Raw genomic sequence first — 13,252 nt, 5'->3', positions numbered from 1 at the left:
TGTTATGTGATCTTCGGCAAATTTACATAATTTTCATCTCTAAAAGGAAGTTACTGATATTTACCTTTACTGTGAAGGCTAAATAAGATAATGTAAAATACCTGGCTTAGGGTCTGGCCTATGATAGAGAAGGATGGAGAAGAGAGACATTCACAACCAGAGCTGTTCTCCCAACAGTGACAACTTTCAACACTGACCTCTCCTTGAGATCCCCCACTGAACTTTCAATTTCAGTAGATAATCTTGAAAGTAAATCGAAGCCAACAAACATGGTTTCTGCTTGCTTTTGTCTCCTCCTCCAAACTCTATTATCCACACACATTCTCAATTTAGTTTTAAACCTGTTATTTATCCACCTGACCGCTAAATCCATCTTTCTCAATTCTCAGAGTGTGCATCTGGATCAGCAACAGAAATTTTAGAGGTGGGTCCAGCAATCTGTGTGCTAACAAGCCCTCCTGGCACAATAAATTTTGAGAACCATTGCTTTAGATTGTCCACAAGAGTATCATGAGATTTTAAGAGATCAATACAGGTAGATCCCAATTTTCAAATAAGTTGAAATGAATTGTTCAGATTCTAAGAACACAGTAGAACTGGCTTGCAATTTAGCTCATTTAATAAGTGAATCACAAAAATGTAAGGTATTGCTGACAATGAAAAGAAAGGGTGTTAATGGCATATCCCACAGCTCTCTCTTGTGCCTTGTCCAGAATAATAATAATAACCTTAAGCAGTGGGAAAAAAATACATTCTGCATAAGGAGACCCAACTAAGCAAGGAAGAATGTAAAAAAGCCCTTGAGGTTTGTGGCTAACTGTCGGCATGGGGAGTCCATCATACAGCTGTGTAAAAGTTGGGGCGGACTCACAGTTGGCCCCACAGACATGAAATACCATAACAAGCAAAGTATGAGGTTTGATCATACTTGAAGTTCTGCATCCAGTCATTAAATTTTAAAAGGGACTATGATAAACCACTTCATTTCTATTGAAAATAGTGGGAATAAATAAGATTTATAGTTTAACAAATTGGGCGTGTTTATTCAGAAAAGAGAAGACTGGGAGAACCTGATAGCTATTTTATAACTGACACACTGGAATAGAAATTAAGTCTTATCCTTTATTGCTTCAGAGAACAGAACTAAGACCAATGGTTAGAAGTTAATGGGGAGCATATTTTATCTTAATATGAGAAAATTTTCTGATGATTAGAGCTATTAAATAAATTGAGTTGCCTTGTACTGCTGTAGGACTCTGCTCACTGAAAGCATTCAAGTGAGGTTAGATGAGGCTTGTCATGAATTTAGTGGACAGGCTATCACATTGGGAAGTTAGCCTAGGTTAATTCTATGTTTCTTTCTAACTTTAAAACTCCATGAATATATGTTACCTATTTGAGGCTAAGATACAAAAATAGATTTGACATCAAAACCACCTTAATACTGTACCTGAAACTTTTCTCTTAAATGATTTAAATTAATAATTTTTCCCCAATGAACTCCTCTATGTACTCAATAAACATGTTATTTTATTAAATTCACAAAGATGTTTTGAACATTTATGAGTGTCATAAGAAAAAAACGTACTTTCCAAGAGAATCTTACAAAGGTTTTCAAATGTTGGAAATAATATTTTAGAAAGATTTCTAGTGCATGGAATATTTCATGTAATATAACAACAGATGGAAGAGGAGGAAAAAAAGAACAATTTCTTTATGGTTACCCAAGGAGTCAGAGTATGTACATGTCAGGAAGGTGGCTGATTGCTTGATTTTGCATAACCTAATTGAGATTATTATTATTTTTAAATGCAGGTTTGTTGTGCTAATTAACTATAAACATATGGTATGTAAAATGCATGCTGCTAGGGTAAATTAATGTACCTCTAACATGCATCCATATTTCATAGCTTCATCCACACAAATAAACCTCCTATAGAAGTGCTGTAAAGCAAACACAATTTTGCAAATTGCATATCACTAGTAGTTGAGCTGATACACCATTTTCTCATCATTATCCCTGACATTTCACTCACAATGATGATGAGAGGCATTTTCAAATAGAAAATCTCTCCCATGGAACTGATTAATGTGATGAAGTACTGTATAGAAATGAGGAAAGCACAAAATCTCTGCAATTCCTAATTTTTAACTTTTAATTTTATCTGTACGCAAATAACTTTGGTAACATGAGAGTAAAATGAATTATATGGTGACAAAGACATTCGAATCAACAAACATTATTTTGCACCTACTACGTTCCAGGCATCATGCCACAAAATAGAGATTAAATAAAACAGAGTACTTGCATGTTGTAACTCGCTAAGGTTATTTTTAATTTCCATATATTCTAAAGGTCCCAAGTGTACTTTTTAGTTTTATCAACCAATTTCTACCTAAGCAATTAGGTCTTAGAGTTATATTCTCCATATCCCAAGTAACCTCTTATTTAAAATTACTATTTACACATAGTAATTTTCACTACAAACCCATTAAATGTTTTATGTGTATTATATAATGAGTTTAAGAATTTAAATTGTCATCTTGCATTTTGCAACAATTTCTTAGAAATACCTACAAAAATACCTTTATTTCTGAATGTGAAACCAGCCCTGAAAAATAAAGAGAGGTTTCTATACAGGCTGACTTCAAAAAAAAAAAAAAAAAGGATAGTTTAAATAAAAGCAAATAGCATTACTGTAGACAATTTAAGCAAGTATCCCATATTAATTAAACAGAAATCACTGAATGTCCGAGGTGGAAGAGACGTGACATTATCTAGTTCTGATATGGTAACTAAAGTGCAGAATGCCTACTCCCTGCCTCTGGCCCCGTGGCAGACTTCACCAATCAATCATGTTACTTTTTGCCACTGAGCCTGATATTCTCAACAAATTCCCTAGAAAGTCACTTCCAATTTATCAAGCTTAGCACTAAAAGTGAAACTTATCTGCCATCTCTGTTCTGGTTCAATCATTTTATTTTATAGGTAAGGAAACAAAGACCTGGAAAGATAAAGTGACTTCCCCACAAGATTAAATAGCCTCCAAAAGGCAGTGCAAGGACTCACACTTCTTCTGACTTTAAATCAGAATTTCTTTTCACATCCTTCCTTTCTAATCTACCCTTAATAAAACTTTTGGCTTTCTAAGTCTTTTATGGCTATTTTGTTCTGTACTCATCAATTGCTTTATCACTGAACTGTCTACATAATTTATATTTTATGAAGATTTGCAGCATTTCCTCCCTCCTCTTACCTGAAAAGTATTTTGAAATAAGAGACAGTGATTTTGTTGTTTTACTGCATTGTTGCATGGGGACTTATTATCATCTTAGGCAATGTCAGAAAGAAGGCCTATGAAGGACTATCAGTGCAGAAGGAGAGGCTTTCCTTTTTTTTTTAATTTGATGAATAAGGCTACTAAAACGGGAAAAAAGTACCAAAAATGGAGAAATGAGGTCAAAGTAAGAAAAGGAAGAAGGCAAAAGACTCAGAAGGGGTTAATAACAATTTCAGAGAAGTTGTTTTTGAAATCTTTTGTAATAGTAGAAATGCTTCAGAGCCCCCAACCCCCCACAGAAGCTTTGAACATCCAGCGAGAACTTAACAGAAACATCTTACTGAAGTAAACAGAAACATCTTAGTGAACTAACAGAAACAACTACTGAAGTAAAGTTGGTACCAAGGTAAAGGAGATTTTTATACGCTTAAGATATTAAATTTAAGCCCCATTGTAACTACAAAGAAAATACTGGAGAATATGCAAGCTCATAGATAGAAAATTAGAGTACAGATTACCAGAGGCAAGGGGTAGGGAAAAAGAGGAGTTAATGCATAATGGGTGTAGGGTTTCTGTTTGGAAAGTAGGAAAGTTTTAGTAATAGAAGTGGTGACGCAACGATGTGAACGTGATTAATCCTACTGAATGGTATGCTTGGGAGTGGTTGAGATGGTAAAGTTCATATTACTTATATGTTCCCATAATTAGAGTAACTAAAGATCAATGACAATTTAATACGTGATACCAGACAGGATCTAGCAAAGAAGGAGATATGCTCAAAGGGACATTATTATAACAAAGGAAAAAATTGAAATATACAGTGTAAGCTTTATACCAAAGTTAAATTTCTTGAATTTGATAACTGTATTTAGGGTGGTTACATAAGTGAATATCCTTAGGATGTTAGGAAACGTACATGGTAGTACTAAGTGTTCAAGGAACATGATGTGTGCAGCTTACACTTAAGTGTTCAGAAAATGGATTAATAAATGGATGGAAGGAAGAAAAAAGACAGCAAGAGGAGGGAGGAAGGGAGTTGGCAAATGTTAAAACTAGTGCATCTGGGTAGCTGTGGATTTAGGGGTATGATAGAGTTCCCTGTATGGGGTTTGTATTATTTTTTTCAACTGTCCTATAAGTTTGTAAATATTTAAAAATAAAAGGTTTAAAAAGAAAAAGAAATAGGAAAATCAAAAGGGAGGTATAAGGTTTCTAAGTACACTATAAGAAATGAAATCAATTTCTTCAACATCAGCAGGCCACAGGCAATATTTTAGTAAGACTCATGAAAGACATATTTCTTTTGTTTTGATTTATAGATTTTTATCTCATTTTTCTTTTGCAAAGGCTGGCTTTCTCTTTATCAAAAAGACAGCTTTTCACCCTGTCAGATACATATGACCTAACGAGAACATTTTTCCACCAACAAACTGAAGTGTATAATTATTTTCAATAAGCGTGGATCTTAACTGTTTCTCAGAAATAAACTCTAATAGTTAAAAAGTTCTTTCTCAGTAACACAGGCTACCTAAACAAAAAATAATCAGTTACTTCATTAACCTTTCCCATCAATTTTATTCTGGATCTGCCTTCTTTTGCTTTGACACCATTTCAAACTCCTGCCCAGAGTGAAAATTCTTCTTCTACGAAAGTGGATGCAACAGTTTCCTTAGGGGCTTTGTCTTATGCAATTTTAATGTCTCAGGTATTGTACAAAGAAAGGACTTGAGAAAGAGTTTTACTCCCACCTTGAGACTATCTAAATGATGAGAAACAACATCGTTAGCAACAACCTTTACTCCACACTTGGCTGTGTATTAGGGACTGGGCTAAGTCTTTTCATATGCTATCTCACATAATCCTCAAAACCTCTGTAAGGCAGATAAATTACCACCATGCTCATTTAACAGATAAGATCTTCAGAGATGCTACGTAATATGTGTAAGAGCTACCAGGAAGTGATAGAATTAAAACTGAAACCCAGATACATTTGACATCAGAGTTCATGTTCTTTTCATGCACTTATAAGGCACCTACTATATGTCAGGCATTGCACTAGACAATCACTTACTGTCATCAAAAGCAGCAAGTTCTGCTAGAAACTGGAACCAGTATACTTAGTTAACGTCTTTAAAATATTGGCAGCTATCTCTCTTTGCAAATGTCAATACTAGAAGCATCCTTCAGGCAAGGAACAGAAAACTAGGCACCCTAAATAGGAGAGTAAACCAGCTCTGAAAGGATTTATGATATGGGTTTTGCCTGAAGCAGAGCTCAACAAGTCCCAGTTTGGTTGTGCCACACACTTTTGAAAATATATCTCAATAGCCATAAAAATGTCCATTAAATTTGATATAGTAATCTCAGCTTTGGCAACCTATTTTAAGGAGTTTACCTAAAATATGGAAAAACTATATGCATAAAAGCTGTTCATGGCAGTGTTATCTATAAAACCTTAAAGATGGATGTGCCAATTTGAAAGGATGTATATACCCTTGAAAAGCCATATTTTAATCTTAATCCCATTTTGTAAAGCAGCCGTTTCTTCTAATCCTTATTCACTATTGCATGCTGGAAACTGTAATTAGATCATCTCCCCGGAGATGTGATTTAATCAAGAGTGGTTGTTAAACTGGATTAGGTGGAGGTATGTCTCCACCCATTTGGGTGGGTCTTGATTAGTTTACTGGAATCCTATAAAAGAGGAAACATTTTGGAGAATGAGATTCTGAGAGAGCAGACAATGACATAGCCATGAGAAGCAGAGAGTCTACCAACCAGTGACCTTTGGAGATGAAGAAGGAAAATGCCTCCCAGGGAGCTTCATGAAACAGGAAGCCAGGTGAGAAAGGTAGCAGATGATGCTGTGTCTGCCACATGCCCTTCCCCAGCCAAGAGAGAAACCCTGACTGTGTTTGCCATGTGCCTTCTTATTTGAGAGAGAAACCCTGAACTTCATTGGCCTTCTTGAACCAAGGTATCTTTCCTTGGATGCCTTAGATTGGACATTTCTATAGACTTGTTCTAACTGGGACATTTTCTTGGCCTTAGAACTGTAAACTAGCAACTTATTAAATTCCCCCTTTTAAAAGCCATTCCGTTTCTGGTATATTGCATTCTGGCAGCTAGCAAACTAGAACAAAGGAGGAAGACTATAAATTCAAAAAGAAGGGAACAATAATACAGTCTCCCAATGAGATAATTTAGTTATTAAAAGCATAAAAATCATATAGCTATATTTAAAATGTACACTTATATAAGACAAAGTGAAAAAAGTATAACTCAAAATTGCTATGATTACAAATATGTAAAAGGTGCTTTTAAAAAGACTGGAAGTGGATGGGCCATGGTGGCTCAGCAGGTAGAGTTCTCGCCTGCCATGCTGGAGACCTGGGTTCAATTCCTGGTACCCACCCATGTAAAAAAAAAAACAAAAAACTGAAAGTGAATATTTAGCAATTATAGTTGCTGTTTGGGGTGGAATCATACCTGTCCCTTATTTTTGGTAAAGCTGTGTCTTTCAGAATCGAAAAATAATTTTCATAATGGCATAGGCCTTCAATATTAGAAAGATTAGAACCAGGTGCTATCTTAAAAAGCTTTAAGCAGAGGCTGGCTCATTATTCAGGATTCCAAGCTAGAAGAATGTCAATACAGACGAGGAAGCAGTGCCCACTTGGTGACCCAGTGTAGAGATGGTGACAAGAAATTAATAACTTGAGACCTCAAGGGAATGAATCTAGGAAAATGGACATTAAAGCAGAAGAACTTGAGTGGCAAAGGGAGTTGCCATGGACACTGGCATCTATTCTCATCTAAGACATGGGGAAAATACCAGCAGGGATGTGAAGGAGATCAACTCACTTCAGTAAATAGCACCCTGATTTAGCACACTCACATTCACAGACTTTGACAACTCTGCCTTATCTGACACTTCAAAAACTTGGACACATCCCTCTTTAAGGGCCTGGACATCTTCTGAATGGCATAGTAAAGTATACAGTTCAGTCTACCAACTAGAAAAAAAAAACAATTTATTTCTTTACAACCTCTGAACAGAGAAAACTGATATTTATTATAATGCTTCTGGGGGCTAAGAAATTTTCTAGTGATTATAAAAGATTAGATCTATTGGTCTAAATAAAACCTAGCTACCTTTATAATCACCTGGGAAGCTTGATAAAATATTTTCTTCCTAGGGTTTCACCCCAGATTTTGAATCAATAGGCTTATTTTGGTACTCAAGAATCTATTCTCTTAAACACCATGGTATTACAGACATTCAAAAATCACTGGACTAAGCTATGCATGGTACAATTTTAGTGTTTAATACAGCTTATAGTATTATATTTTACTAAAAATGGTGGATAGGCATACAGAATATTTATTTAATCAGAATACCAAGTCTACCCCAACCCCACCCCAACCATGCTAGGAAACAGATTATTTTACCGTACCTGGTAATCCAGCATGCAGAAGCTTGGAAAAAATTGACAGATTCGTGATTCAAAAAAATAGGGGAAAATCCAGAAAATGGGTAGTTCTTTGTGACTGTCATCTAATGGATCTCAAAAGAGGGGAAAAATTAGAAATTGATATTAAAAAGAAAAATTAAAACAACTATTATTGAAAACTTCTGGTATCAGAACAAAGTCCAATTGTCCAACAAACTTAGAGCTCATACAAAAATAGAGGATGTTCACTAGAGTGCCATTTACAACTTGACTTTTCTCAAAGGTCAATGAGAATGTTCTTTATATCTAAATAAAGGTACAAAGGGTATAAAAGAGTAATCCTTATATTTATATATCACTGTAGTCTAGGAAAAGGCAAAAATATTGGCCAAAAAGGTAGAAAATGAAAAAATATATATATATCACTTTGAAGAACCTAAAGGTAGTTGTCACACAGTAGAGGAAAACCTAGACTAGGAAGCAGAAGGTCCCAAGACTGAATCTTCACTCTGTCACACCTTACTCTCTCAGTTTACAAGAATAAATCAATCTTCTGAATCATGAAAGATTTTTAAAAACAATCTTCTCGAGATTAATTTTTCTGAGACATAGAGAATGGAGCTATCATCTACAGAGCACCTAGTTGGGGCTAAGCATTATGCTAGAACCTTGTTATAAACTGTTGCTTACAATAATCCATAGACTTGATATTAATAACCCCATTTTATAGATGGGAAATGAAGCTACAAGACATTAATTAAGCAGCACTTTCAAGTTCATGCAACTAGTAAGTGGAAGAGCCAAATTTCATGCTCACAAAGCTCTACTGCTTCCCTAAAAACTTTATCCACTCTGATAAGTGGACTTAAGAACAGCAAATAAGAGAAATACCTAAGAATGTGAGTCACATTTCAGACTCTGTTTGCATTCTGCCCTCAAAGCATACATATCACACAACTAATGGAAAAGTGTGATAGTACAATTTCTGACATTTTATCACAATTTCTGACAATCTATCAGTTTGCAAACTAGCAACCATATCTAAAAATTATTGAATCGTCTAGTTAGGTAATTATATAAAAGACTTTGAAGTTCGAAGCCATTTCAAATGGAACAATAACTTAGATCATCAAGCCACCTTCAGGGTCAGGTATCTATTGTTACTGATAAATCAGGCTACTGAATGTCAGCTCTCCACATTCAAATCTTGGCAAAGTTTAGAATTCTTAGCCAGAGGTTAGGTGCCCTCTTAGAGTTTCAGGTAAGACTTTAGGAACAGGGAGGTAAAATCCATGAGGGCAGAGATCTATGTTCATTATATTTATCCCTCTATTCCCAGAACTTAAACAATTCTAGGCACATAGTAACCACTAAGTAAATACGTATGAAAGAAAGACAACAGTTCATTGCTATTCTGCATGATGCCCCCTATCCCCAACAAAACCAAATATTTTATCAACAAGCCATTTTAAAAACACATAATTAGAATAAGACGAAGTATATTATGATAATAAGGGCTGCTATATCATAAAATAAGCCTGTTAAAAAAGATAAGAACTCAAGACATGTATACTTTATCAGTGCTCTGATCCATTGGGCTTTGCTAATATTTGACAGAAAATACATACATGCTTATTTTGCAGTAAGTAATAAATTGCACACCTTGGTTTTGACCTTCTTTCCATATAGCAATTAACTTCTTGAATGTAACAGCCAAAGGTTCAACCAAGCCTCCAAATGGCGGATCTGTCACCATAATGACTCCTTCGCCTTTATCTTCCTGTAAAAATGCTCTGCATACTTCAAGGGCAGCCTGGAACAAATAAAAATTCATTATCAAAATTAGTAATGGAGGCATTTCATCCTATCTGGAGGAGAATGCATTACACTCAGGCACACTCTCAGTACTGAAAACTTCACCCATCCAGCCACCCCAGAGTCCTCAGTGACAACTTGAGGGAGAAGCCTCCTCATGCAGCCCTTGAAAGATTTTATCTTTGGGTTCCTTGACAAGCAGGTTTTTCAAATTGCAAATTCAAACACCATCACTATCAGAGGAATACACATCTCAAATGATTAAATTAAAAACTAAATTTAGTAACCTAAAAGAGTGAAACTCATTACTCATAAAGACTATCTAAAACGTTAAATTCAAGTCAATAGAACCAGGAACTGTGCTAAACACTAAGAACACAAAGATGAATAAGACACGTTTTTTTTCCTATCTAGTTTGTCTACTCCCATGAGTTTGGTTTAATAACTGTACAAATTATATCTGTGTTTTGCCAGTTAAACATTCAAGTTTTTGTGTATCAGAAAATGACATATTTGAACATGCACAATAAGTAATAAATTAAAGTTCACGAACAACAAAGCTTATCCAGTTCATGAAACCATGCTATTAACACATTTGACCAACAAGCTGATTAAAGTGTTTTTAGTAACTGTGAAGTTAACATTAACCACTGCCTAAGATATTTATTATTTTTTGCTTCAGAAGAAGTTAATTAGAAGCTATAACTATAGTAGTATGTCTGGTCTACTGACTTTGTAGCAGTTTTCAAGTACTCATCCATATAAGTAAATGAACATTTACAGATTACAGTATACAAAAATGGCAGAAGATTTTAAAGTTTAATGGCACTTTAAACTTTAATAAACCTATATGTTCTTTATAATAAAACTATATTGTTCTACTAAATCAATTTAGAAGACCCTACTGAAGAGAGGAAATACTGTAACATTCTACTCCTTTTTCCCTAAGAGAGTCTTTATTAACTCCCTCCAGGACAGAGAATGTGTGTCAAGAAAGTTAATCATTTTTTAAGTGCTGCTAGGTACTGCCTTAACTTCCTTACATGAATAAGGACTTAAAGCACAGATGATATTCAAAAACCTTCAAATTCCACAGAGTTAAAAGTGAAAAAAGGAAAAAAATTAAACTAAGCATAAACTTCCAACAAAGTTTAAAACAGTAAAGAATATTTTCCCAAGAAAACATCCATAGTATAATGTCCCCTCATAAGTTGCTGAGGTCCTAATGTTGACCACCTGAAGGACATGCCTGCTTATGCCACGAATGTCAAGTTACTTGAATCTTTCCTTGATTTCAGTTATCACGAAAAAAGTTCTTGGCATTTTTTTTCTTTAATCCTTGTTTATATATGTATTTTATCTTTTTTATTGTATAATATAACATACAAAGCAAAGAAAGAAAAAAGCAATAGTTTTCAAAGCACTCTTCAACAAGTAGTTACAGGACAGATCCCAGAGTCTGTCATGGGCTACCATAACATCATCTCAAATTTTTTCCTTCTAACTGCTCCAGACCATTGGAAGCTAGAAGGAATAAGTATTTTTTTTATTACCACAAACAACTTTTTTTTCTTTTTTGTGAAAAATAACATATATATAAAACAGCAATAAATTTCAAAGCATAGTAAAACAATTAGTTGTATAACAGATTTCAGAGTTTGGCATGGGTTACAATTCCACAATTTTTACTTCTAGCTGCTCTAAGATACTGGAGACTAAAAGACATATCAATATAATGCAATCACACTTGTTTGTTAAACCCTATCTTCTCTGTATAATTCCACCATCACCTTTGATCTTTCTATCCCATTCTTTAGAGGTATTTGGGCTATGCCCCTTCTAACCTTATCATGTTGGAAAAAGTTGTCAATAATATGGGCTAGGAAGATGGAACTAGCTGATGTCCTAGAGAGGCTGGTCCCTCTAGGTTTTAGGACTTCTGGTCCAGAAACCCATCTGGAGGTTGTAGGTTTCTGTACAGACCCTTTGTAGAATCTTATACATTGCCAAGTTCTTGGCATTTTAAATAGTTATTCTCTGTATATATATTTAACCACCTTTACCATTAAGGCATATGAGAAAAAGTTTCCTTAATGGTAAAGGTATATGTCTTTCATATGCCTTAATTGTGAAAAGGTTGAAATATGTATAGAAGATGGCGATTTAAAAACTATATTATTTGCTATGAGAAAATCCTGATCTAGATATTCCCACTTTTTCATGCAGTAAACGTAAAGTACTTATGTAGAATAGCTGGGTCTTATATCTTCCAAAGCATTCTATAGCATCTAACAGGCCTTTAGTACACCTAAATATTTGGTGAATGATTAGTAGATGGAAAATCTCTACTGAAAAGCTTGGTTCAGGGAGTAGGTAGGAAAAAGGCAGACAGTAAAATCATTAAAATAGTAATTTTCTGTCTAATAATCTCGATAATCACAGTGCTACTTAGAAGTTGCTTCCCAAGTATTTAGTAAGGAAAGCCTGAGCTGGATGTCTTTTTCTTCCAGGAAATATAAAAGTGAAAGCTCAGGTGTGGCAGCGTATTCTAACAGTCATTCTATTAACTTATTCTATAAATTTTTAAATTTTCAGTAATGAGTTACATAGAATTTCCAAGAAAAATAATAATTACCTGTTACCTTTTTGAAACGAAATCACTAGCTAACTGTTTGGTATTTAAATGCAATTTCATACTGCTTTTGTCTTTAGTGTTGAAATCAAAAGCAAAATCATGATACTTTTTTTTTCAATCCACTAGCTCACTAAAGCGGCATCAAGTAGTAAAACAAATTTGGTTACTTCCTATGATGTCACCAGCTATAGCCTCACCCCTGAGCCCTAGGTCCCATACTTTCAGTTGGCTCCACTAGACAATTCCACATTAATACCCACCAACCCCACAAACTCACATTTCCAAACTTCTTTACCTTCTGGTTTAGGAATAAAATATAGGTATAGGTTATAGCACCAACTTATCTTTGGCTTCACCTCCAGTGAGATCACTAAGTCTTTTTTCATCTGTGAAATGCCTACACTACTTTCCTCTTCTCCCCACTGCCTCTGTCCTGAATGAGTGGTCCCTTATCACCTCTTGTGAAGTGGTTTTCAATTCCCTACTCTCTTTCACTCTCATCTAATCAGTTTTCAAATTCCAGTGATTATCACACACACACACCCTTTGGGAAACAGTGAAATACATCTAATTTTAACTTTTCTTTATTTCAACATTTTATTTCAATGGGTATCACAGCTGAAAAATATATATATCCCAATGTTAGATTGATTCAAATGGCAAGAGTACATTAGTTATACTTATTAAATCAGGAGATAGATTTTTTTCAATCCCAACCACAATTTAGAATCTGTTTTCATTTCCAGAATACTTAGATTTTAAGTCTTGCTAATCAAGATTTCATTCTCTCATTAGCTAATATCTCAAAGCACAATATACACTTACAGCATGGTTCACAATAAAAAAGAACAGATATATATATCCATATATCTGCAATTATGTTTCAAATAGTCTTTTTGATAATTTCAAAGCATTTTAGGCCAACTTTCTGGAAGGCCTGATTACTTAGTTGGTTATAGTTTTTATTTGGTAGTAGGCCTGAAAAAGCACTCAAACTAGGAGTAGAAGTATCAGCTATGCTGTATTATTTGTTGTGACATTATTAGCATCATACTAAGGAAAGCTTT

At 34.6% G+C, this 13,252-nt stretch overlaps 1 protein-coding gene across 4 annotated transcripts in view; it reads right to left on the bottom strand.

Moving 5' to 3' along the window:
* ZCCHC4 (zinc finger CCHC-type containing 4) overlaps positions 1-13,252 on the bottom strand; it is a 41,548-nt gene that overhangs the window by 7,860 nt on the left and 20,436 nt on the right. For 3 of the 4 annotated variants that reach the window (XM_077136528.1, XM_077136531.1, XM_077136530.1), the window contains 2 exons: positions 9,398-9,548; positions 7,739-7,848 (listed from right to left, as the gene is read on the bottom strand). In XM_077136528.1, the coding sequence (XP_076992643.1) occupies positions 7,739-7,848; positions 9,398-9,548 (261 nt within the window). The remainder of the gene's footprint in view (positions 1-7,738; positions 7,849-9,397; positions 9,549-13,252) is intronic. The other variant, XM_077136529.1, reaches the window with a different exon arrangement.

This window comes from Tamandua tetradactyla, chromosome 19, assembly GCF_023851605.1.
Source record: "Tamandua tetradactyla isolate mTamTet1 chromosome 19, mTamTet1.pri, whole genome shotgun sequence".
NCBI lineage: Eukaryota > Metazoa > Chordata > Mammalia > Pilosa > Myrmecophagidae > Tamandua > Tamandua tetradactyla.
Note: the sequence above shows the minus strand (reverse complement) of the source record. Positions and strands in the feature narration are given on the sequence as shown.